Source organism: Nothobranchius furzeri, chromosome 5, assembly GCF_043380555.1.
Source record: "Nothobranchius furzeri strain GRZ-AD chromosome 5, NfurGRZ-RIMD1, whole genome shotgun sequence".
NCBI lineage: Eukaryota > Metazoa > Chordata > Actinopteri > Cyprinodontiformes > Nothobranchiidae > Nothobranchius > Nothobranchius furzeri.
The window spans coordinates 76,624,891-76,650,714 of NC_091745.1; the positions used below are offsets into that span (position 1 = coordinate 76,624,891).

General features: G+C 42.5%; 1 protein-coding gene across 1 annotated transcript in view; it reads right to left on the reverse strand.

The window, feature by feature from the left end:
• Window positions 1-25,824, reverse strand: part of lmtk3 (lemur tyrosine kinase 3) — a 45,990-nt gene that overhangs the window by 12,636 nt on the left and 7,530 nt on the right. Inside the window, exons 6-9 of the mRNA XM_015950603.3 lie at window positions 14,564-14,651; window positions 11,798-11,946; window positions 11,630-11,714; window positions 11,433-11,554 (exon numbers count right to left, since the gene is read on the reverse strand). Of these exons, the coding sequence (XP_015806089.3) occupies window positions 11,433-11,554; window positions 11,630-11,714; window positions 11,798-11,946; window positions 14,564-14,651 (444 nt within the window). The remainder of the gene's footprint in view (window positions 1-11,432; window positions 11,555-11,629; window positions 11,715-11,797; window positions 11,947-14,563; window positions 14,652-25,824) is intronic.

A 25,824-nucleotide genomic window follows, 5' to 3' on the forward strand; every position in this document is an offset into this window, starting at 1 on the left:
TGGACACGAACTGAAATGATCCGATCATGCGTGCGTACATACAGTTGTGGTCAGAAGTCAAAGTCATTTATTGTCATATTCTCCACATGTGCAGGACATACAGAGAAATGAAATTCAGTTTCAGCACACACAATTCAAAATTGGTGACTGCGGTCATTCGCAACATGAGTCGCGCTACCTTACATACACTTGTAAAAAAGTTTACATACACTTGTAAAAAATATAATATAATGGCTCTACTGAGTGTCCCGTTATTTCTAAAACTCTGATTTTTCTCTGATAGAGTGATTGGAACAGATACTTCTTTGTCACAAAAAACATTCATGAAGTTTGGTTCTTTAATGTCTTTATTATGGGTTAACAGAGAAAAGTGATCACATTTGCTGGGTCACAAATATACATACAGCAACATGAACTAGCAATTTAGGTGACTTAGAAACGTGTCAGTGAACTGAGCTTCATAGCATGGCCTCTTAACTTCTTGTGAGTGATTATGAGTGACTACAGCAGGTGACTTCTCTTAGGCCAGGTAAATAGAGCTCATTGGATACAAACGCCCACAAACGCTACAATGGGAAAGTCAAAGGAGCTCAGCATGGATCTGGAAAAAGCAAATTATTGACTTGAACAAGTCAGGAAAGTCACTTGGGGCCATTTCAAAGCAGCTGCAGGTCCCAAGAGCAACAGTGCAAACAATTGTTTGTAAGTTTAAGGTGCATGGCACCGTTTCATCACTGCCAAGATCAGGAAGAAAACGCAAGCTATTGTAACGTGCGTAGGAGTAATTTGGGATGACTTGTATTATCAGGACCAGATGTAACCCAGATCAGAAGCTAGGATCAGCCCACAGGAGTAAGTGACACAGAGACAAAATGGAATAGACCGTTAGGTTGGTACCAATATAGAATATATTATGACACTTGTTTAACAATACATACACTGAATAATAGTTGACAATTTACAGAGAATAAATTACAAATCATCATACGTCAATCCATTGTCCATTAGATAGGGTAACACATGATTGTTGGCAACTTCAAGTTTCAGCGGACCCGAGGACCCGCGAATGGGTCCTAAAGAGTGAGTTCAATGTTCGTGAGGGAGAGAGAGGGGGGATTGTGAAGGATGTGATCAGGGTAATCGCGGCTCGCTGTTGAAGTTGCTGAGGAACAGAGACTTAAAAGATGGCTACAGGAGCCTCCTACCAGCCCAACATTGGTGGAGTGAATTGATTCAGTCTGCCTGACTTGGTTCAGGAACTCAGGGATTCTGGGCTTCCAGTCTAGGTTCTAGTGGGTAGCTCGCCATCCAATGAAGAAAACCTGGCCTGAAAGAACAGGACCAGGTGGTAAAAGTGTTGTATAATACATTCATCCAACAACTGACAATAATAATGTTCACTGGCTATATTTGTATATCTGAGTAAGTCGCTCACACACCAGTAATCATTTAGTCGTTCAGAAAACATTGATCATTGACAATCAAACACAAAAGCATTTAAAGTGCATTATCATTTCCAAATATCTCCATACAAAATAACTCACTACGGAATAACTCCTCAGGCAAGTGGTGCCTTTACTTACAGAAATCACACACAGTAGCCCAAACTAATCAGCCAACCTCATCTGCACTGAAAAGCTAAGCTGATCAGCAGTAGCGGTTTTAGGCACGGACAGACAGGGCAGTTGCCCGGGGCGGCATTTTTTCATGACACAAAAGGGGCGCACAGGCGCTGAGTAAAAAAAATTAAAAAAATTAAAAAAACCTGCGCCGCACCGAGGTTTTCTATTATCTGTCATATGACAGTGTCTGGATTGGAAACAGCAAGTTGGCGCCCCCTGCAGCTGCAGGCGCTCCGTGCACCGTGTGTGTATGAAGAAGAGGAAGGGGAGGGGTGCGGCGGGGGAATTCACCTCTGGGTGGGTCCAAATGAAATGAGCTAGGGGCTGAATCAACTGTATCAACATGGCTAAAGTCAATCACATCTTGATGTTCTTCCATATTTCATTCATAATATCATAAACACAGGCCTATCATTCTTTCAGGTTTTTCTGAATTGTGTGAAATGGCCGAATAAAAAAAGGAAAAACAAAACGATTTTGTGGTCACCCCTCCATCAAGGTCAAATAGTTTAGTCCTGACTAAAGGAAACTTATTGAGTCAAGAGCCAAACAGAAGAGATGAACATAAAAAGGCTAAAACCACCAGGTGCCCCATTCAGGGGAAAAAAGAAAAAAGAGGAGAAAGATAAAGGTATGTACGCTCTCATGATGCATGTTTTCAATTTTTTGAACCAGTTAACTGCGATTTTAACGGTTACATTCGGTCAACTAATTGCTAACAGAGCTAATAGGGCTGAAAAATTGAAACGAATATTCAAATGGTTCAAAAAAATTCCTTCAATCATTTTTTACTGATTCAAACTAGGATTTGTTAAATGCTCGCTGCAGCCTGTGGCCTGCCTGAACAACAACAAACACATGTTGATCATGTTCACATAATAATAAATAAAACAACTCTACAAACAGAAGAAAACTCCCCATTCACCTCTAACTATCCTGTTTATTTATTGCAGATGGCTGCACTGATTATTTTTACATGATTTGTTCTGTAAAAGTTGGCATTTTTGGTAGTCTACAGTTTTTTTATGTCAGTTTAAATTACAATTTCAGAGGCAATTCTAAAATATTATGGATCACGAGATCTATTGGAGATCTACCCCAACTTTTGGACTGCTCTGCCAGTCACTGTGGCTCCAGCTGAGAGGAGCTTTTCAAAACTTGATCGTCGTACCTGAGGTCACCTATGTTTCAGGGGCGGCTCACTAACCTGGCTCTGATTAGTATCAATCACTCAGTAGGGGAGCAGATTTCATATGATGACATTATTGATGACGTTGCATCAAGGTTAGGTTTTAATTTTAGTTTGTGTTTTCTGTTCTAAGTGCAATGCTGTAGTGATTATCTTTAGTTTGTTATGTGTGAAATATTTTTGCTATTTAGAATATTTATTATATATTATGTGCATATATTCTTAATATTTAGTTTAGTTGTTTTTGTATATTTGATTCTATATATTTTGATACAGTGTATAATGTATATTGCTTTACATTCTGACAACTTCATAGTAATTAATGTAAATTTGTGCAACTTAGAAAAATGAATGTTCAATAGTCGTTCTAATAAAACATGCCTGTTTGTAGAAAACGTGTGTGTTCGTGCAGGTGGGGTGGTGTGGTGTGGTGGTGGTGGTGGGGGGGGGGGGGGGGGGGCGCTCAAAGGGGGCCTCGCCCGGGGAGTAATTCCATGTAGAACCGCCACTGCTGATCAGCCCATGGAGTTAATGTGGGTACCGCTAAAGCTAACAACAACAACTCACCTTTTTCGTCAATCTAAAGCTATCTCCGCGCTCCTTCTTATACGTCCGACAACCGGTAGTTGGCTCCTGAAACGGACAGTCAACGCTCTTAGTTTTACTGTTCGAGACGGCGTCCAAACAGAAGGGTTAACTTTATACCGACCTGCAGCAACTCCTTTCCCTGTGTCTCCTTACGCTTACCGATCACGTCTGGCTGTGAGCTATTTAACTTCCTGATTGACCTAGATTTGGCCACGTGACCGGCAACGTCGAAGACGTTCCGGCCACTTTATTAGAGACAAGAGGAAAAACTGAAAAACAAAAACCCCGGACCCATCACCTGGCAACCGGGTTACACTATCACCTGCTGCTGAGAGAAAATTGGTCAGGAGGGTAAAGAGTGAACCAAGAATCACCAAAAAGCAGATCTGCCAAGAATTAGAAGCTGCTGGAACACAGGTGTCATTGTCCACAGTCAAACGTGCTTTGCATCTCCATGGACTGAGAGGCTGCCATGCAAGAAGGAAGCCCTTGCTCCAAAAGCGGCACCTTAAGGCTCGACTGAAGTTTGCTGCTGATCACATGGACAAAGATAAGACCTTCTGGAGGAAAGTTCTGTGGTCAGACGAAACAAAAATCAAGCTTTTTGGCCACAATGCCCAGCAATATGTTTGGAGGAGAAAAGGTGAGGCCTTTAACCCCAAGAACACCATGCCTACAGTCAAGCATGGTGGTGGGAATATTATGCTGTGGGGCTGTTTTGCTGCCAATGGAACTGGTGCTTTACAGAGAGTAAATGGGATAATGAAGAAGGAGGATTACCTTCACATTCTTCAACATAACCTCAAATCATCAGCACGAAGGTTGGGTCTTGGGCGCAATTGGGTGTTCCAACAGGACAATGACCCCAAACACACATCAAAAGTGGTAAAGGAATGGCTAAATCAGGCTAGAATAAGGGTTTTAGAATGGCCTTCCCAAAGTCCTGACTTAAACCCCATTGAAAACATGTGGACAGTGCTGAAGAAACAAGTCCATGTCAGAAAGCCATCAAATTTAACTGAACTTCACCAATTCTGTCAAGAGGAGTGGTCAAAGATTCAACCAGAAGCTTGCCAGAAGCTTGTGGATGGCTACCAAAAGCGCCTAATTGAAGTGAAAATGGCTAAGGGACATGTAACCAAATATTAGCACTGCTGTATGTATATTTGTGACCCAGCAAATGTGATCACTTTTCTCTGTTAACCCATAATAAAGACATTAAAGAACCAAACTTCATGAATGTTTTTTGTGACAAAGAAGTATCTGTTCCAATCACTCTATCAGAGAAAAATCTGAGTTTTAGAAATAACGGGACACTCAGTAGAGCCATTATATTATATTTTTTACAAGTGTATGTAAACCTCTGACCACAACTGTATGCACCAAGCATTTAATCCGATTAAATAGGTTGAGCATGCGCAGAGTTGCCTTTCCCGAAAGAAAAATTGTAAACAAACGCCATGAAACAAAATGAAAAATGTAAAAACAGAAATAACTATTCTTCCTGCTTTCCTGATCCATTTATTCAATTTAATATTTTTATTTAGCTCATAGAAGTTCCGTTTTCTTCAGTGAATAACTGCAGATATATGCTTTGCTTCATTTCTTTGTTGATTAAAATAAGGGAGGGTTGCGCTGGGGCACAGAGCGCGGGTGTGTGTGTGTGTGTGTGTGTGTGTGTGTTAGACTCATGTTTTATTACTGAGCTCTGAGTCAACACCAGTCTCATCAAAGCTGGGGTTCTGTCGTGGTACTTTTTGTCTAAAAGACGTCCTTATGTCCATCTTCACTCATGCCTTTCAGGCAGAGAGTGTAGAAGAAGCCGGCTGCTGAAGGGCTTCTTCTTCAGTGGTGGAGGCTCAGGCAGGCTGTATACAAACTACTGCCAGCTGCTCCCTCTCTGTTGGACTTTGGTACTGCATGTTACTTCAGCGATTTAGATCCAGGGCTTTTCATAAAACATTCGGGGCTTCAGCCCAAGTAGCCGGGCCTAACGCTGCCCCTGCTCCCGACACCGGAAAACACAACGGAATTCCCCCACAGTTGTTACTAAACTACCCACACTGGGAAAAAAAAGGGAAAATTCCCCCACAGACTTAATTAACGGGGCTTTGTTGTCACAGAGCATCGTAAAAAACGGCACTTCATTTGGTCATTGAACACCACATTTTACATCATACAGCTGCTCACGTCCTCTGAATGGATTAAATTATACTTTGATAGAATAAATGCTTTTAATATTATTAATGCTACTGTGGATGCTTTTTGGCGCTGATCAGTGACATCACTCACTGCCAAAGCGCTCACAGTATGCTGACGTCTGTGCAAAGTTCTGAAAAGGCTGATTTTGAATGGAGACACAACAGCTGACAGAACCAGGGAAAACCCTGGAGTTCCAGTAATGGAAACAGGGACATTTTTGCTCATCAACAATTTTTGTTGGAAGTGACAAAATCAAGTGATCCACAAAATAAACTGGTACAGAAATACAGACAAAAGATTCAGAAAAGAACCTAAATTATACAGGCCTGGTTTCAGCTTTAATGGGGTTTAAGGCACATTTTAAAAATGTGTTGGAGGCAGCAGAGGGGCAAGGCTCTAGAGCAGGGGACAGTTGCTCCCCCGTAGATCCGCCCCTGCTCAAGTTGCATGTGTGATTGCAGAGAGAACGATATTTGAAGCAACATCTGGATGATCTATTGTTAAAGAAAACAACATAAATGTTCTGCATGTGTTAGAGAATAGTCAGTAATGAAACCTGTTAGTCAAAGCACTTTTACGGTGTTCACAAACACAATCACTGGTCTTCAATTGCTCTAACAGGACCTTGTCTTCTGTCAGAGGAAACCTGGGGTTTGTGATCTCAGTATGGATCCCATAACTGAAACATTTCAGGAAACATGAATGAAATAAAAATGTTGAGGGGCCCCTAGCCCTGACCGCCGGCACCCCTCTGTTAATGCTACAATGGACTATTCCTTTAAGATGCCGATGCACAAACAGGAAGTGATTGGTAGTCATTCCAATCCAATCCAGTTGGTGGCGGTAATGCACCAAATTGTTGTTTGCCAAGTGCCATAAGACCACAAATAAGAAGAAGATAAAGCAGAAAAAGAAGAAGAGAGGCAGGAGCGTTCATGACAAACTCGAAGCGGTAGTAAAAACATCAAGCATGAAATGGAGTTATCCTAGTGGCTCCAATAAGAGACAGAAGCAGCTTGCTTTAAAAAAGCTTTTATCTTCACTTCCAAAAGTGATGTTGTTTTTCTGTGTGAACATCAAAAGGAAGCAGAAAAGGAAAGACAACGGAAAATGTTTAAAGGGAGGAAAACACAGACCAAAATGGAAAATAGAAGAGAAAAAAAAGAAAGTCAAAAGCACAGGAGCACTGACAGGAAGAAGAAAGCACTCAAAGAGAGAGAAAGACAGGAAAAAAGAGGAGGACTAATAAAACGTGAAAATAACTCGTGTCAGAAGAGGGGAGAGTTTCGCAAATCCAATTAAAGATAAGATTGTCGAAAATTTAGTGTAAGGGGCCCCATGTCTGTGTTCACCTTGGGCCCCCAAATTACTAAATCCGCCACTGCTCCTGTTTATACAGTCAGGTCCATAAATATTGGGACATGGACACAAGGCTACTATTTTTGGCTCTATACACCACCACTATGGATATCAAATGAAACGAACAAGATGTGCTTTAACTGCAGACTGTCAGCTTTGATTTTAGGGTATTTACATCAAAATCAGGTGAACGGTGTAGGAATTACAACAGTTTACGTATGTGCCTCCCACTTGTTAAGGGACCAAAAGTAATGGGACAGAATAAGAACCATAAATCAAACTTATACATTTCAATACTTGGTTGCAAATCCTTTGCAGTCAATTACAGCCTGAAGTCTGGAACACATGACATCGCCAGACGTTGGCTTTCATCCGTGGTGATGCTCTGCCAGGCCTCTACTGCAACAGTCTTCAGTTCCTGCTTGTTCCTGGGGCATTTTCCCTTCAGTTTTGTCTTCAGCAAGTGAAATGCATGCTCAGTCGGATTCAGGTCCGGTGATTGACTTGGCCACTGCAAAACAGTCCACTTCATTCCCTTCAAAAACTCTTTGGTTGCTTTTGCAGTATGCTTTGGGTCATTGTCCATCTGCACTGTGGAGCGCCGTCCAATGAGTTCTGAGGCATTTGGCTGAATATGAGCAGATAATGTCGCCCGAAACACTTCAGAACTCATCGTGCTGCTTTTGTCAGCAGTCACATCATCAATAAATACAAGAGAACCAGTTCCACTGGCAGCCATGCATGCCCACACCATGACACTTCCAGTACCATGCTTCACTGATGAGGTGGTATGCTTAGGATCCGTCTCCAGACTCTTCTCTTCCCATCACTCTGGTACAAGTTGATCTTGGTCTCATCTGTCCGTAGGATGTTGTTCCAGAACTGTGAAGGCTTTTTTAGATGTTGTTTGGCAAACTCTAATCTGGCCTTCCTATTTTTGGGGCTCACCAACGGTTTACATCTTGTGGTGAAGCCTCTGTATTCCCACTGGTGGAGTCTTCTCTTGATTGTTGACTTTGACACAGATGCACCTACTTCCTGGAGAGTGTTCTAGATCTGGCCAACTGTTGTGAAGGGCGTCTTCTTCACCAGGGAAAGGACTCTTCGGTCATCCACCACAGTTGATTTCCGTGGTCTTCCGGGTCTTTTGGTGTTGCTGAGCTCACCGCTGCATTCCTTCTTTTTGAGAATGTTCCAAACTGTTGTTTTGGCCACGCCTACTGTTTTTGCCATCTCTCTGATAGGTTTCTTTTGTTTTTTCAGCCTAATGATGGCTTGCTTCGCTGATAGTGACAGCTCTTTGGATCTCATCTTGACAGTTGACAGCAACAGATTCCAAATCACTTGAAATGAACTCTGGACCTTTTATCGGCTCATTGTAATTGGGATAATGAGGGAATAACACACACCTGGCCATGGAACAGCTGAGAAGCCAACTGTCCCATTACTTTTGGTCCCTTAACAAGTGGGAGGCACATATGAAACTGTTGTAATTCCTACACCGTTCACCTGGTTTGGATGTGAATACCCTCAAATAAAAGCTGACAGTCTGCAGTTAAAGCACATCGTGTTTGTTTCATTAGATATCCATAGTGGTGGTGTATAGAGCCAAAAATGTTAGCCTTGTGTCCATGTCCCAATATTTATGGACCTGACCGTATCTTATTACAGCACAAAAGAGTTGCACCACAACTGTGGGAAAATGTGTTTGGATAGAAAACATCAAGTATCTTAAATAAATCCTCTGAGTGTTTTCTGAGCACATCAAAGACGAAGCCTTTGGGTTTTTTCCTGCTTGCTTTCATTTTAATCTCTTCAGAAGCCCCCTTGTCTTCATGTGAAGTCCAGCACGTTCCTTCAAACCAGCAAGATCACACAAATCTGTGGCATTTGTGTTAAATGTTTCTAATTTTTAAAACATATTCTAAATAAAAAAGGCAAGAAGAATACAAATGACATTTCCGATTCTTTTCTGCAGCTCCATCCTTAAAATGTTTGATTCACCGTCATCTGACCTTCAGAGCTTTTCAATCTGGAAACGCTTTCAAGGAAAACGTTAAATTTACTTTGGTGTCAGCTTGAGTCAGCTGCGGCTGCTTTATGACTCAGGTGGTGTGTATTTTTTATTTTACGCTTAAAATAGATGGACCAAGGCTGATAAAAATGGGTGAATCTGAAGTAAAGCTACACAGGATTATCACCAAAACAAAAAGATCACACCCCTTGTTCAGAATTAATTTTTCACAAACTACAAGGGAATTAAGTTATGTCCACAGCTAAAATTATGGACTAAATCAGGCCCTGGGCCGCACTTCGTGTGGTTTATTTCAGTAGGGACAGATGTAGGGTCCATGTTTGTGGTAAAACGCTAGTTATGGCTTATTTGCAGCAGATGGACTTTTACAATCATAAATTAAAGAGAAGAAAGAAAACAAACATGCACAATAAAATCACATAAAAATAAACAATAATCAGCTAAGACACAGACAAATTATAACAAAGGGAAAAAGCAAATAACGGTTAAATCTATGAAACGTGTGTGCACTGCTGCTGCTGCTGGGACAGCCAGGATTTGGTTCGCTTTTTAAAAAGAGTAAAAACTGGTGAGACATTTCAAACTGACGAGAAGCATATTCCAAAGCCCTGCACCTTTCACTGACGAGAAGTCCAGGCAAAGGTGGTTTTACGGTATGGTAACTTGGGACGTGCTGTTTTAAAGCGGGGAGCCATAGAGTGACGTCATGGAAGAGAGGAGGAGATTTTGACATTTGAACACTCCTGTTTCTCCTCCCCTTCAGGAAGAAGCTGAAAGCCACGCCTCATACCACCCACACACACACAAAAATGACTTTAGCGCTAACGGAAATCTAACGTTTTGTGTTCCTGCTCAGACACACCTGATTCTAACTGCTGAATTATCTCCTCAGCCGTAATAAGGTCCTGCAGGAGCTGCAAAACATTCATTTGATCAAATCTGCAGAGTTTAAGCAGGGAAACTTCTAAAATCTGCAGGAAACCGGCATTTGTGATGCTAGCACACCTCTGCTAATGCTGCTACAGGCTCAAACAATAGCCTGATGTAGCTATGCTAATCACTTAGCTCAAACACACAAAAGAAAAACACGTTTTCATTCCCCTCCCTCTTCTTCCACAGTTAGCTTAAAGTTTACATTAATTCAATGCAAGTCCCGTTACCATTCAAGCTAGGGGTGTGCTGATCTCCCCCTAGTGCATGCTGGGAACTAGGCAAATTCCCATTGACTGACAGCTCCCTCTTGTGAACACACGACTCAATTGGTCAACGCTCTCGGCTCGTGGAAATGATTCATTTTGCTGTAGAGGCCGGGAGAGGGGCTTATAGGAAACATACATTATGAAAGATTACCTACAACAGGGTCAGATGTTTTTAAACATGCGTGGCAATATAAGAGTGGTCTATGACCTGTTGACGCCAAGTATGGCAATTGTTCCTGCTCGAGTGCAATTTTGTTAACAACGCCACCTTGGGAATTTCGCCCAAGGAATTAATTAAAGCACGTAGATTCGTTCCACTTGACAGCAGATGTGGTTTCAGAAGTTACAATTCATTGATTTTATTTGATTGAAGAAACAGTTTAAAAGAAGTTTTTAAAAACTGGCCATGTAAAATACCATAAAATACTAAGATTAAAGCCCCCAAAAGAAAATACACCAATGAAGTGAATAACTAAAAATAAGGAAATTAATTTAACTCACTTAAATTAATTCATGAAGTCCAAATGAGGATTAACAAAATACAGTTTAACTACAAATTTAAATAAACAAAAAGGTTAAACAATAGGGTCTAAACAATAACTTTCAATTAGTTGGACCTTTAACCACACAAAGGTGTATTTACCAGCAGGACTGAGGCTAGCGATGGAGGCAGGTGACTCGGGGCAGAGAAGCCCCAACCAGTAAAAAATAAGAGAAAATATAAAGAAGTCACCCCCGGCAGTGAGCATTCATACCAACGTGAGAACCCAGCACCGCCACACTCCACACCTCCTGCCTCAGCCTGCACAAAAGGCCCTTGTTTCTCCACCTTGCCACACATGTTAAACCAGATACCACAGCTTTAAGGAAACTGTTTCGAGCCCCAGACACACATCCTTATCTCCTGCAAGGCTGAGATCTGGACTCCCTCTGAGGGAAGTTAACACCAACGTGCGCAGGCAAAATCCAGGTGCATTAGCATTAGCTTATAGATTTAATTGGGTTATAAGGTTAGGTTAAAAGTGTGAGGGGGCCATGCATGCTATCGATAGGACAAGAAAAACAACACAGATATGCATTTAACAGCCTGACCACACAACACACAGTTTATGCAAGCTCGACGTTCTCAGCATCTACTACTGCGCTGGTTTCAATGAGTTTGTCTACGATGCTAAATGACAGGTAAACACAACACAAAGACTTTTTAATCAGAAGCACGCTGCAGCTTTAGAGCCTACCACACGTTGCTGGTCTTGGTTTGGTCCGTGACGATGAGAGATCCTCGGTACTCCTCCAGCAGCTCAGGAGCGATCCATCTCAGTGGGATCCACAGTTTGTCAGGAGTCAGGTAATAGTCCTCCTGTAGAAAGATTCAACACAATGCAATGAACTGAATTCCTGTTTGGGTCTCAGGTGAAATCCAGGTCAAGCGTACCTTATAGTGATTGTGTGAGAGACCATAATCACCGATCCTGACTGTGAGGTCCGAGGTCAGAAGGCAGTTCCTTAAAGCCAGATCACTAAAGAGAGAATACAAAATAAAATCAAACATCCTTTCTGCTGTTTGCTTTGTAAATGATGGGAGGCCGAGCTCCTGACTCACCTGTGGATGTAGCTGTTTTCATGAAGATGCAGCAGACCTGAAGTGATCTCAAAGGCCATTCTCTGAAGAGTCAGGAGGTCCCTGGTCGGCAGGTCTGGAGTCATCCCATCGGACTTGCGTTGAGCTCGCAGATATCTCTTCAAGTCCCCCTAAGTTGTGCATCACAACAAAGATGCTTTTAATAAATTTGATGTTAAAATTAAACAATGAGTCAATCTTTGGTTTGATCACAGAAACGTTTGTTTTCTTTTAAACCTGCAACATAGAGAATTGGATATTTATGACTTCTGCATTAACAACATCTTTTTTTTTTTGGGCTGTTTTCCATCAAAGAGCAACAACAACGGCTGGAGAATTGGTAAATAGCCTTTTATAATTCATCTGCATTGCGACCAAGCCCCCACAATGGAGCTCTAAAATTGAGTCAAACCCGGAAGTACCAAAAATTGCAGTTCCACCCTCATCCACTAGGGGCTGGTGTCAGAAGCGAGCAAATCCTCAATGACTCCCATGTTAAAAATACCAATTTCACAGCAGAAATAAACATGTTTACAGCCTGGTACCAAAGCATGTTTTAGGTTCAAATGATCTAGTTTACTCTCATGACAACTCTGAGGGGGGTGAATTTTTTTATCACTCTTCTGTTTAAGTGTATTAAAAGCCTAAAATTCTGTATAATTAACGAGCATCAGACCCACGTGACCGCAGAGCTAGCTCCGTGGAGAGGCCTCAGTAGAGCCTCGGTCTGGCCTGGACACTGCTACGGGATTTTGAGTCTCTGTGTTTGTGTGTTCTTGTTTGGATATTTTTAGTTTAATTGTTGGACAAAATGACTTGCTGTGGCATTAATTGCACTAATAGAGCGTCCAAGGAGTCTCCAATTCATTTTTTTCGGTAAGTAAAATTATATTTATGTATTTTAGGTCACTGCTGAGCTGAGCTTAGATTTTAACATGTACTGTTTAACCATGAAATTTAAATGTAATAGGGTAAAACCCAGTGCATTTAACATAATGCTGCACTTTAGAAAATGGGTTGAAATATAACATGTTGGTGGAGCTGGGTTCCCACTATCGGCTTGTGGAGCTCTCCACCCGTTTCTCCCCTGGCTTCGCGGCTTCTGTTTGCTGCGCGGAATGCCGGTGTTCTGGGAATTTCTCCTACCCCGTAAACCGTCCTACCCGTTGTTCCTGAGCATGTGCGTGCATGCGCACAACACAAAAGGGAAATGCTACTCCGTTGTCATATTTGCAGAAAAGTAGATAAGTAGTAAGTATTAGTACTTTTTATTGACGTTGATACTTGATTTTTTTGGGTTAGGGTTATGGTTAGGGTTAGGGTTTGTGTCATGTAAAACACCGTAAAATTAGCCTACGGGTAGGACGTTTTGCCAACGTAGGATGTTTTCTCAGAACACTGGCTTGTGGAGCTCTTGGATGGAAACCTTTCCACCCGGTTCTCCCCAGCGGCAGCTCTGCGCATCTCAGACCACAGCGGCGCTTGTCTGCTGTGCGGCTGCCAGCTTGTGGAGGTCTCGGAGACCTCTGTGTTCCACCCGGTTTTACCCAGCGGTCAGCCCGGCGCATCTCTGACTCAGAAGCTCTGGTGTTGTGCACAGTTAACTCCGGTTGTAGCTAGGCTGCTACCTTCGTTAGCTTAGCTCCCACCTCTGCGTTAGCTTTGGGTTAGCCAGGGTTAGCTTCAGGTTAGCTTGTAGCTAGTTCGACCGGGTGTCGTCAGTTGATCCCAGCCTTACAGCCCCACCCTCAGCTCCTCCTCTCTTCCCTTTTAGGGAATTGTCTGGGCTTGACGGAACCTGTGACACGGTCAAAATGACGGTGGTGGCCACCTCCCATTTGGCCTCAAAAAAGTGATATTGGAGCCTATGGAAACCCATTGTCCATATATTAATGTCGATGGTTGTGACAGGGAGAAAACAACAGGATATTTTCAACGTTTGACTTCTTTCACTACATTGTTGTGATGTATCTTTGTTAGAACTCATCTGAAGAAGAAGAAGAAGAAGAAAGTATCATTTCTATAGCGCCTCTCAAGATAAAAATCACGAGGCGCTTCACAAAAACTGTAAAAATATAAAAAAGCATTTAGAAATGTTTAAAAATATATTTAAAATGAGCAAAAATAGACAATTGTGATTAAAAAATGTTAAGAAAGAGAGAGAGTGAACAGGAAAGAGGGAAATCAGTGGATCCTGAGGAAGGTGGAATAGGTGGGGAGAGCAGAATAAAGAGAGAGAGGTGAAGAAGGTCATACAAAAGCCAGCTTGAACAAGTGAGTCTTCAGCTGCTTTTTAAAGGAGACCACTGAGTCCACTGATCTCAGGCTCAGGGGGAGAGAGGTCCAGAGTCTGGGGGCCACAGCAGCAGATGATCAGTTACCTTTGACCTTTAGCCTGGTGCTGCACAACCAGTAGGCTTTGATCACTGGACCTCAGGGACCTGCTGGGGGTGTAGGGACTAAGAAGATCACCAATGTAAGATGGTGCTTGTCCATGTAAGGCCCTATAGACCAGAACCAGGATCTTGAAATGAACCCTGAAGTTGACTGGCAGCAAGTGAAGCTGGAGGAGAAGTGGGGTGATGTGGGTTTTCTAACCAGTCCCAGCTGGGAACAAACACAGCCAATCATTGAAACCAGTTTCCCCAGTATAGTGTTGTTATAAGATGGAGCTATTATGCCTAAAACACCATTAATTCTTTATTTTTGTCCAGATTAGCTTTCCTACGTGTCAACATTTGCACTCACCAGTTGGCAAAACTCCATGACGAGTAGAAACGGGATGGTCTCGCTGCACTGACCCAAACACTGAAGGATGTTGGGATGTTTGAGGCTCCTGCAAGAGGAACCAGACGCCAAAAGTAAGAAATAAAAGGAAAGTTAGTCGTGCAAAATCATGTCTTTATATTGTACTTCATCAAAGCAGACTTTTTTGTAAGTCATTATTTAAATTTTCTGAAGATATTCTAAAGATTTTCATCTGAGTTTTGACTCTAGGTCATAATAATCTAATTTTAAATCAACTTTTTGCTTTGTATCGACACAAAACTGGTTAATTTCTTTGGGATTAGGAACTATTTTATGTCTGGAGGATTTATAAATCGGATATAAATGATTTAATAAAACTGAAAACGATAATGCACTAGACGGAAAATAGAATGGTGATCAAGATTGGTCAATGTTCAGCACGACTGAGCTCGCTGTGGCTCAAAATTAAGATTTGTCTTTCTTTTTTTCTAGAACCATAATGTTTAGGTTATTCAGAAAAAAAAGTAAATAGTCAGTATCTGCGCTTAAAATCAGAATCAGTGCATCTCTAATCTGGCAGCAGCCAGATCTCTATGTGTAGCCCAGCCCCGTGTGGAGTCTACACGGATTCTCCTGCGTTTAGAAAACGCCAAACCTCAAGGTTAGCATCTCTACTGAAAATGAGTGGGAAAAAAAAACAAAGTCTAAAGAAAAACCATCATCAAAAACGATTGATCAAGACTATTCAGAACTCTGTATATACAGGTGCTGGCCAGTAAATTAGAATATCATCAAAAGGTTGAAAATATTTCAGTAATTCCATTCAAAACGTGAAACTTGTACATTATATTCATGCAATGCACACAGACCAATGTATTTCCAATGTTTATTACGTTTAATTTTGATATTTATAGGTGACAACCAATGAAAACATCAAATCTGGTATCTCAGAAAATTAGAATATTCTAAAGGCCAATGAAAAAATGTTTGTTTCTCTAATGTTGGCCAACTGAAAAGAATGAACATGAAAAGAATGTGCATGTATAGCACTCAATACTTAGTCGGGGCTCCTTTTGCCTCAATAACTGCAGTAATGCGGCGTGGCATGGACTCGATCAGTCTGTGGCACTGCTCAGGTGTTATGAGAGCCCAGGTTGCTCTGATAGTCGTCTTCAGCTCCTCTGCATTGTTGGGTCTAGCGTATTGCATCCTCCGCTTCACAATACCCCATAGATTTTCTATGGGGTTAAGGTCAGGCGAGTTTGCTGGCCAATCAAGGACAGGGATACCATGGTCCTTGAACCAGGTGCTGGTGGTTTTGGCACTGTGTGCAGGTGCCAAGTCCTGTTGAAAGGTGAAGTCTGCATCCCCATAAAGTTGGTCAGCAGCAGGAAGCATGAAGTGCTCTAAAACTTCCTGGTAGACGGCTGCATTGACCCTGGACCTCAGGAAACAGAGTGGGCCAACACCGGCAGATGACATGGCACCCCACACCATCACTGACGGTGGAAACTTTACACTGGACCTCATGCAACGTGGATTCTGTGCTTCTCCGCTCTTCCTCCAGACTCTGGGTCCTTGATTTCCAAAGGAAATGCAGAACTTGCTTTCATCAGAAAACATAACTTTGGACCACTCAGCATCAGTCCAGTCCTTTTTGTCCTTGGCCCAGGCGAGACGCTTCTTGCGCTGTTTCATGTTCAAGAGTGGCTTGACACACGGAATGCGACACCTGAATCCCATGTCTTTCATGAGTCTCCTCGTGGTGGTTCTTGAAGCGCTGACTCCAGCTGCAGTCCACTCTTTGTGGATCTCCCCCACATTTTTGAATGGGTTTGTCGTCACAATTCTCTGCAGGGTGCGGTTATCCCTAGAGCTTGTACACTTTTTTCTACCACATTTTTTCCGTCCCTTCGCCTGTCTGTTTATGTGCTTGGACACAGAGCTCTGCGAACAGCCAGCTTCTTTAGCAATCACCTTTTGTGTCTTGCCCTCCTTGTGCAAGGTGTCAATGATTGTCTTTTGGACAGCTGTTAAGTCAGAAGTCTTCCCCATGATTGTGGTGCCTTCAAAACAAGACTGAGGGACCTTTTAAAGGCCTTTGCAGGTGTTTTGAGTAAATCAGCTGATTAGAGTGGCAGCAGGTGTCTTCTATATTCAGCCTTTTCAGAATATTCTAATTTTTTGAGATACCAAATTTGGAGTTTTCATTAGTTGTCACTTATGAATATCAAAATTAAACGTAATAAACATCGGAAATACATTGGTCTGTGTGCATTGCATGAATATAATGTACAAGTTTCACGTTTTGAATGGAATTACTGAAATATTTTCAACCTTTTGATGATATTCTAATTTACTGGCCAGCACCTGTATCAGCATTAATATCGTTATCGGCCGATGTTAGTCAATTTTTAACATATCTGTATCGGTCCGATTAATAAAACTGGGCCGATATTAACAACCTATACTTTTTCCAAATTGTTTTCATTTGTTTATCTGCTTCAGATTGTGAGGGGGGTGATGTGTATTTGTTTAGTCATGTGATAGTGACTGTAATCATCTCAGAAGTGTAAATGTGTGGTTTGTGAACATAATTGAATTCAATTCAATTCAAAGATACTTTATTAATCCCAGACAGAAATTAGAGTTTCAGTACACACAATTCTGAGATCAGACATACATGCATAGGCATAGACACATGACCAGAATTGGTGACTGGTCATTCGCAACCCGAGTTGCGCTACCTTAATAGAGATCAGAGGGGTTTATATGAGGATTGAGTCAGGTGGAGGAAAAAAAGGCCCTTCAGTTACCCTCCACAGGGAGGGCAGCTTTGCTATGCAAAAAACCCCTCAGACAGAAATGCAACAGACTTCAGACATTATACAACATAAGTAGGGATGGGTACCTTTGACATTTGAATCGATCCGGTACTAATTCCCGGTACCTACGAATCGATACCGGTATTTAACGGTACCAATTTTCGATACTTTTGAGTGTTTATTATTTTAATTCTCTTTTATAATTAAATATATATTTTTCTCAATACATAACCATATTTGATAATCACGATAAATAACATTCAACTGTTTGTATTAACATCGTCCTTGTAGTTTTATAAGCTGAAGCAAACATCTTTACTGTAAACTAAATTTACTGTGTATCTTCATTCCTTTTGCCGTCTTCTTTCATTAGATTTTTCCTACTGGGAAGTTAGAATTTCCGAGGAGAAAGCGAACGCACCATTAGCTGATAACAACGGTGGCAATGGAAGCTAACATGTCAAGCTAACGTTATCCTTAACAGTTTATTTAACTGCTGGAGCAGATTAAAAAGATGATGCCTCACACTTAGATCGTTGTCGCTGGTTTCATCTTCACACAATCACCCGTCGCATTTAGTAAAGTGAAGCCAAACTTTAGAGCGCGTTCATGTTCTAGTCGGAAATTCGGAGTTCCGAGGAGAAAGCGAACGCACCATTAGCGAAACGGAAGCTAACATATCAAGGTAACGTTATCTTAAACATTTTATTTACCTACCGGAACAGATTAAGATGAGGGTGTCTCACTTAGATCGTTGTCTGTCGCTGGTTTCATCATCACCCAGTTACCCATCACATTTAGTGAAGTGGACCCAAGCGTTAGCGTGCGTTCTTTCTACCATGCTGCTCTGTTTACAACACGCTCGCAGGAACCGACGACATAACGCTCTTGCGCATGCGCAGCTGTCTTGGCAAGTTCTCGTTATGAAGGACGGGTACCGAAACGAGGCACCGTTTGAAACGACGTGAATCGGTGCTCGGTCGGTACTATGGAATTCGGTCGGTACCTTAAAAAGTACCGAATTCTGTACCCATCCCTAAACATAAGTGTCCACTAGGTGGGGTGGTAGGGTTTGGGACTCTCCACACGTCAGTGCATGCAGCCACGATAAGCAGCGCTCGTCACCTCTGTCTGGACAGGGGAGGGAGGTCGTTGGGTTTGGAAAGCACAGTGACTCCTGGAACAATTCAGCGGCCTTTACAGCCCGCAGTCCCGCCCAGGCTAGGACAGGGAGAGAGAGTTGCCATGGCGACGGCAGCATCGACATTTCCTCGGGGGGGGGGGGGGGGGGGGGGGTATTCGTTTCAGCCTCACAGGCTCAAGGGCACCATATTCAGATAAGAAATTGTTTTGGGGCCAGACAGAGATAATTTTCTCTCTGTCTTAAAGTTCCGTTGATCCTCAACCTCTCAATATCCAATAATGGTGTAAATTAATCCATCCCAATCCGTGCTAATTCGTCCACTCGCTCCTTGATGGCATCCATCTTTTGTGCCAGAGCCTGAATCTCAGCCAAAGTCTGTCCCAGAGGGGCACCCGGGAGCCCTTTCTCCCGTTCTCATCATTGAGAAAAATTTATCAGTTGCGTTGAGAGCCCAACTGACCAGATCCATTTTTAATAATTTCCAGTTTCCAGAAAAAATGCAGAAGCGCCGTACACCCAAAGACAGACAAAGAGCCTTGGATAAGATAGGGAGGAGAGGAGGAAAAAAGTGTCTGTACTCTCCGAGGGCCAGAAGAAATGTAAATTTAGCTTTAATAATGAAATGTAGCGCCAATGCCCTATACACTGGCACTACTGGTTGCTGTTGCGGGTGGTGGTCTTTACGTGTGTTTAAAAGAATTGCAGCTTGTGTTTATTTCCGATGATGTTTATTATTTCGTCTTGTTCCAAAATGTCCATGATCCATTTACAGCAGTTAAAGTGGTTTTCAGTGAATGCGTTACTTGCCCCAATGACAGTCCGCAGAGTCCGTTACACACAGCCACAGTCCTCGCCACACAGTAAAAAACTGTTTGTCCCATCCAGCAACACCTGAGTCCAATCTGTGTTGGCTTAAGTAGGCTGGTGCTTTCACAAGCAATTAACCAATAACATGAGGCAAAGCCTCCTCTCAAGTGCGCAAAAAGAAACGACACATATGGCTCCTACAAATAAGTTTCATTCTATACACAATCTGCTGAATTTAGAAGTATTAATGTGTAACGTCCAGCAATGGTCAGTTTTCACCTACAGATTGACCTACATGCCACCGGTCATCTACAGACATAAATTCCATTCTCTAAAGTGGATTTTACATCCTAGCTTCCAACAAACCCAGAAGGATACTGCAGCCTTGTTGACATTTCAGGGGGAACAAGATGTCAGTCTGTGTTCCCAAACAAAGCCTTCTTTTGATAACACCACAGGATTGCTCACTCTCTGAATAAAGTGACTATTTTCAGCTCATATGAGTTAATCAATCGTGAAATGAAATGAACAATGATGGTTGATGAATAATAATAATGTCTTGATTAATCTGTGCTTAAATTAATAAGGTTGATTAATCTGTGCTTAATAAGGTTGATTAATCTGTGCTTAAATTAATAAGGTTGATTAATCTGTGCTTAAATTAATAAGGTTAATTAATCTGTGCTTGAATTACTGAAGTTTGAAATTAATGTTATTATTACATTGTAAGATTTATATATGACGATCAGTAATGTTTGATATGACAAGTGTAACAGAATGAAATGACTGTTTTCCACCTAAAAGTCACCCCCCCCCCCCCCCCAGCAAGAGCTAATCTGCATGAGATATTGTTCAAGGTCTCATGCATTTGCTTCTAAACTGTTTTCCTTTCCAGCCCAAGAGAAGAATGAAGACAAAGGACTCTTTCTAAAGAACTCTATTTTTAATAAGCTAATCAAACAAAGTGTTAGTCAATAATAAAACGTGCACCAATTTGTGAAATGAAATATTAATTACTTGATATTATAATCTTACAGAATATAATAAGTAATATAACTTTAAATGTTTCCACTAGAGACTGATCACACGTAAGGTTAAGCCACATCACACATTGCTTTTACTGATCCAGTCAGGATCTGCCAGATCTGACGGAGGCGTGGTTTTGGTGGTGCTTGGTAAATCTGTCATCTTTTCATTCGACCGTAAATCAAAACATCCAAATTATAAAACTATGCCCACGTCATCTTTAACGCCAGTTCAAAGCGTTCTAGAGAAGTTGTCGGAGTGGCCAATCCATAACTTTCCTCTTCAGCCGAACGACAAGCTGGATAAAATCTGTTGCATTTTATCAACCAATCAACGGTTCCTTTCAGAATAAAAGCTGAACTCCTTGACCCTCCGGGTCCATCTGACACTGTCAACCAACTGTTGCTTTTTACCTGGAGACAATCCAAAGACTAGTCTGTCATACTGCTGACGCTGTTTCATCGGCTCCGGTACCGAAGAGGGGTTTGAGGACCTGGCATTCTGGATCTGTACGGAGGTCTCATTCTAAGGGTATGTGTGGAGCGACAAAATGGCATCTTATGTGTTTATGAATCTCCGAATCAAAGCTTAGTGCGAAGACATCACCTTCACTCCCATCAGAACTAATCGTTTCTCCAGATTTGCTGGTTCTGAACAACATTCCACACTACACCATTTTCCGTCTCATTCACCTTAGTTACACCATACATTTAGTGTTTAAGTTAGTCTAGTTTAATTTGTTTAGTAATAAATCTTTAAACTTTTCTAAACTTGACTCTCTTTCTTTTGTCTCTGAGTTAATACCAAGTGTTACATAATCCCTGCAATAAAAAGTCCCAATCTTCCGGTTAAAAGTACCCAAAGATCCATAAGATTGATTTCATATTTATTATGGAATCTCATGTCTTACGGTTCATTAAATAGATGTAAATTAACCCTTTACATTATCTACACTCAGACACAAGGTTCATTAGAGATAAGTTAAAGTGAAGTTAAACGTCATGACACATAGATATTTTCTTAGCCACAAATCAAAGCATCCTGTATCTGAGAGAAGGCGTGATGTTCTGAGATTTGCTTCTTAACACCCCTTAACATGGCACGTCCCGGTTGGCCAAGAAATCATAATATGTGTAGCGGAAATCCACATTTTATATCCTCAGGTTAATTTTGTTTGGATTTACACGGAGAAGAACAATAACATTTTCACACAAAGGTTTCTTTCACACTTAGCAGAAAAAAAGGGGGAGTTTGAAACTGGCCTACAATCATAAATTCCAAGATACCATTTTCGAACATTTGGCTAACTCCTACATTTTCTCCCAGGAACGTAAACTTGTTTGTTTCCCTCCTTAAGCAATCGAGAAGCCGGACATTATCAGGTCTTGGTCTGTCTTACCTCAACCTACTCTCCCCAAGGCCTGGTGCTCGTAAAACTTCTCAAGGGTCATTCTGGAAGATTCCAGGGTTTAGTCTTTATCAAAACCCTGGTATTTTTCTGTTTATCCACAGTCAAAAGGTGTTTTAGGTTGTTCACCATTAAAATTCAAGGTGTTCCAAGTAAATGTTTAAACTTATATCAGTTACAAACCTAAACTGCTTGTGCCGTGTTTTTTTCTTTCATGTTAAACTTCTGCCATTGTGTTTCACCAGTTCAAAACCATGCTAAAAGTGATACAGTCAAGCTTAAGACCTGAAGTTAGTTTTTTTCTGTTTAAAGTAATACTTTTTGAGGCCTTATTTGGAAAAACGTTGTCAAAATTGTGAGCATGAATCTCTCATGGTTGTAAGTGTCACGACGTGCTGCGGAGTGGAGCGGAGCTAAGGCGAGGATCCAGACCGGGTGAGACAAACAGGCAGGCAGGTAGGAAAGATTAACATGGGTTTATTAAGCACGCTGACACTGGAACAATGACTCCACACAGGACACAAAACAGACGGGGTTTAAATACAGGAGGACCGGGAGCTAAGGTGATTGGGAAACAAGAGGCAGGTGGGAGTAATTAACGAGAGACAGAGCTGAACTAAACAGGGAGACAGGACAGGGTGTGACAGTAGGACTGGGTTATTTGAAAGAGCCACAGTGCCATCAAGTGGTTAATGAGTGAAATACATGTGGGTGTGACCAAGAAGTTTATAAAGCCAGAGTTCAGACGGTGGCGGGACAAAAAAAAAAAAGGATGCCTTACGCCGGGGACACACCGGCCGCGGAAGCGCCGAGAAGCGAATCGCTCACGAAATTCGGCCGCTGCTCGCCGTTCCTCAGTTCAGATCAGACGCGCCCCAGTTGAGGCGCGCCTCGGCTCAGCTGTAGTTTTTCTTTTAAACACTTGGTGTCCTCCATTTCCTCTCTGCCTTTTCTCAGCTCTTTTCCTCTACGTTTGAGTGTTTGTACGCGCGCGCGCGTGTGCGTGTGCGTGTGTGTGTGTGTGTGTGTGTGTGTGTGTGTGTGTGTGTGTGTGTGTGTGTGTGTGTGTGTGTGTGTTTCTCTCTCCTATACACCAAAGAGCAGCTTTCTTCTCAGACTTTCTGCAGTGATGCTGTGTTTTATGCTGGACTCCATCCTGCCTCTGCATGGCAACTGCCTGCTAAAACAAACCAATAGATCAGGATTGTCGTCAGCTCGCTGCGGTGGTTTGGGGATGTCTAAGAAGTATGGTATGAGTTGTTTCTGCCAGTTGAATCTCTTGGAACCCGCTCCAGTTCTGCAGCTGTATCCTAGCAGTTTCTTCCGAAATGGGTACGTAAAAAACCATGTTTTTCGGGGGTCGTACAGCTCCTCGTGTTTCTCAACTTCCATAAATAATTTAAAGTCATCCATCCTAACTGCTTGCCTCAGACTTTCTGCCTCTCTGTCCTGTTTGCTCCGGTGAAAAGACACCCAAAACCACACCCCCCTTCACGCGTTCACACACGCACACAAGTTCGATGTGTGTGTATGTGTGTGCGTGTTCGTGTGGTTTTTCTGCAGTGTCTGTTTACGAACACATTTGACTATTGCGGAATTTTATTTTGAAATGCTTTATTTTGTTAACTGTACCGGCCTGCCTCTTATGTCTATATTTGACTTCCTGCCAGAATTGACGCGATTCACCCGCGGCACGCGAAAAAAATAGAGCCAACACCGAAATGATCGCTGCACGGCGCGGGCTGGAGCGCCGGCGCGGGCTGGAGCGCCGGCACGCGCCGGCGCGAGGCGATTCGCGGCACTTCGGCGGCCCATGTGGTCTATAGAATAGCTTAACAAGGGCGCCGAATGAAGGCGGTCCCATTTTCGCGGCGCTTCCGCGGCCAGTGTGTCCCCGGCGTAAAGCACAAATCCCCGCGGGCTGTTTCCATCTGGCCTAGCAGAACACGGCGCTTTACAGTTGTCAAGTAATTAGCTCTCAAAAGTTACGGTAAAACTTAGAAGCAACTCCGTTTTTTTTTGTTTTGACTTCCTACGTGAAACCGGAAGTCTGTGTGTTCGGACGAGTTCTCACATTAAGAGTGAAACCTAATTTGGAACAGTTTCTCTGATTCGATCTCGTTTTGGATAATTCGGACTCGCGATCTGAATTCCACGTTTGGTGTAGCTGGAGGAACGGAAAAGTCAAGCCACGATCGAGGATTACCGTATCCTCCCCTTTCCACGACCGACGTTGACCGACCAGGGAGCCAGCACCATTTAATCCAAAAAGGCCTCGAGCCAGGAACCCAAGGCTGTTGGAGCCGCTGGTCACCCTTCCGGTGATGGAAAGCAGGTCTGTGAGCAATTCTATCTGGCTGGTTTTCTGCCATAAGCCGATTCGTGAATTCAGATTATTGCATTTCGTTTGTGGCGTGTTTTATTTCGATCCCACATTCATGTTTAGCTCTCAAGATCCTCTTCCTTCTTCTGCCATAACGAGCCACACACACACACACACACACACACACACACACCTTCCTTTCAGAAATTATTCCTAATATTTACTATAATCCTATGTGTCACCAAATTTCCACTTTTATTACAGACTAGTTATGTCATAGCACTGCCATAAAGCTTTGGGTTTATTCACTTACTTATTCTCATGCATGAAACAATAAGCTGTGTTTTGTTCTTTTTGTCAATTGTCACAACTGATGTTTGAAATAAACTCTAAAAACGTAAATAACGCCTGATCGTTGTCTAGCCATTCTCGGGAATAATCGGCGCATTCTGTCCAGAACTCATCCTTTAGATTAACTTTGTGGTGTTAACTCTGAGACTGATTACATTGCAAAGATATAGATATTACATCCAACGGTCCAGTTCCGGAAACCGGTGGTTCCCCGATTAATTAATATACGATTATAAACAAGCTTGATCTATGCCACATTTGAAATATAGATATAAATCTATATTTATCAATACATATGAGAATATTAAAACAGAGCTCACTTGATGGTGAGTCAGTTCTAGAGAAATCTACGGACAGGCCATCCGGAGCCAACCCTCTTTAACCCAGAGCATTTTTGACAAGCTGTCAAAAACCCTGCTACACGCTGAAGCTGACACAGCAAACGGTTCCTGCAGAATAAAGCTGATACAGTTCCGACTCCCGAATGGGCCATTCCCATCTGTACCGGGTCGGCCCGGGCCGGGTAGCCCCAGTCGGCCCCAGCCTGGCCCGGTTGATTCCACACATCCTTGCCTTAAGCCCATGTGGGCTGGTTCTACCCACCAATCAGAGGCTTGCTCTAATGGAAGGTGTGAATTTGCTGTCAGCAGTGGGTGTGTTGGCCCTGGTCGGCCTGAAGCAGACCCCCTCGAGAAGAGGGCTGAGAATGAGCCTTGGTTGGCCCGGAAAAATACCAGGCCACCCAGATATGTAAACAACCTACGCTACCCGGCCTGGGCCGACCCAGTACAGATGGGAATGGCTCATAAGAGTCCTCCTAGACACAAACGATTTCATCTACCTGTTGCGACTTGGAAACATCTCTGGACTGGAGCGTCGGTGCTGCGGTTAATCTACCAAACCTCGGTGCCCAGCGGTCATCCGACCTCCCTGACCTCCTGATCCGCGAAGAGGGTCTCCAAAGAAAGGGTGAGGTAGACACACAGATTGCATCTGATGTGGTTTTGATAAGAACCAACTTCATAGTTTAATGCAAACCAAATTCTTTTTCACACCCAGAACTCAGTTCTTCTCGATACAAGGTTCTGATAAACACGCACCATTAAATCACCACACATCACATCCCATCCTCTTAGATTCATCCATCACAGTAGCCTTGGTTAACTTGTCATGTTTTTAATTGTTTAGAAAACAAATTTCTTATCATTTATTAACCTGACTGAATTGATACGAAGTGTGTTTGATCCCTGGAGAAGCAAAGAACCCCAGAATCTTCTGATTAAACACTCACAGACCAAGCAGGTTGATGTTCTATATTTATATAGAACGTCACATCTTATTGGTCATAAGAAAGGTAATATATTAAGCTTAAAAGCA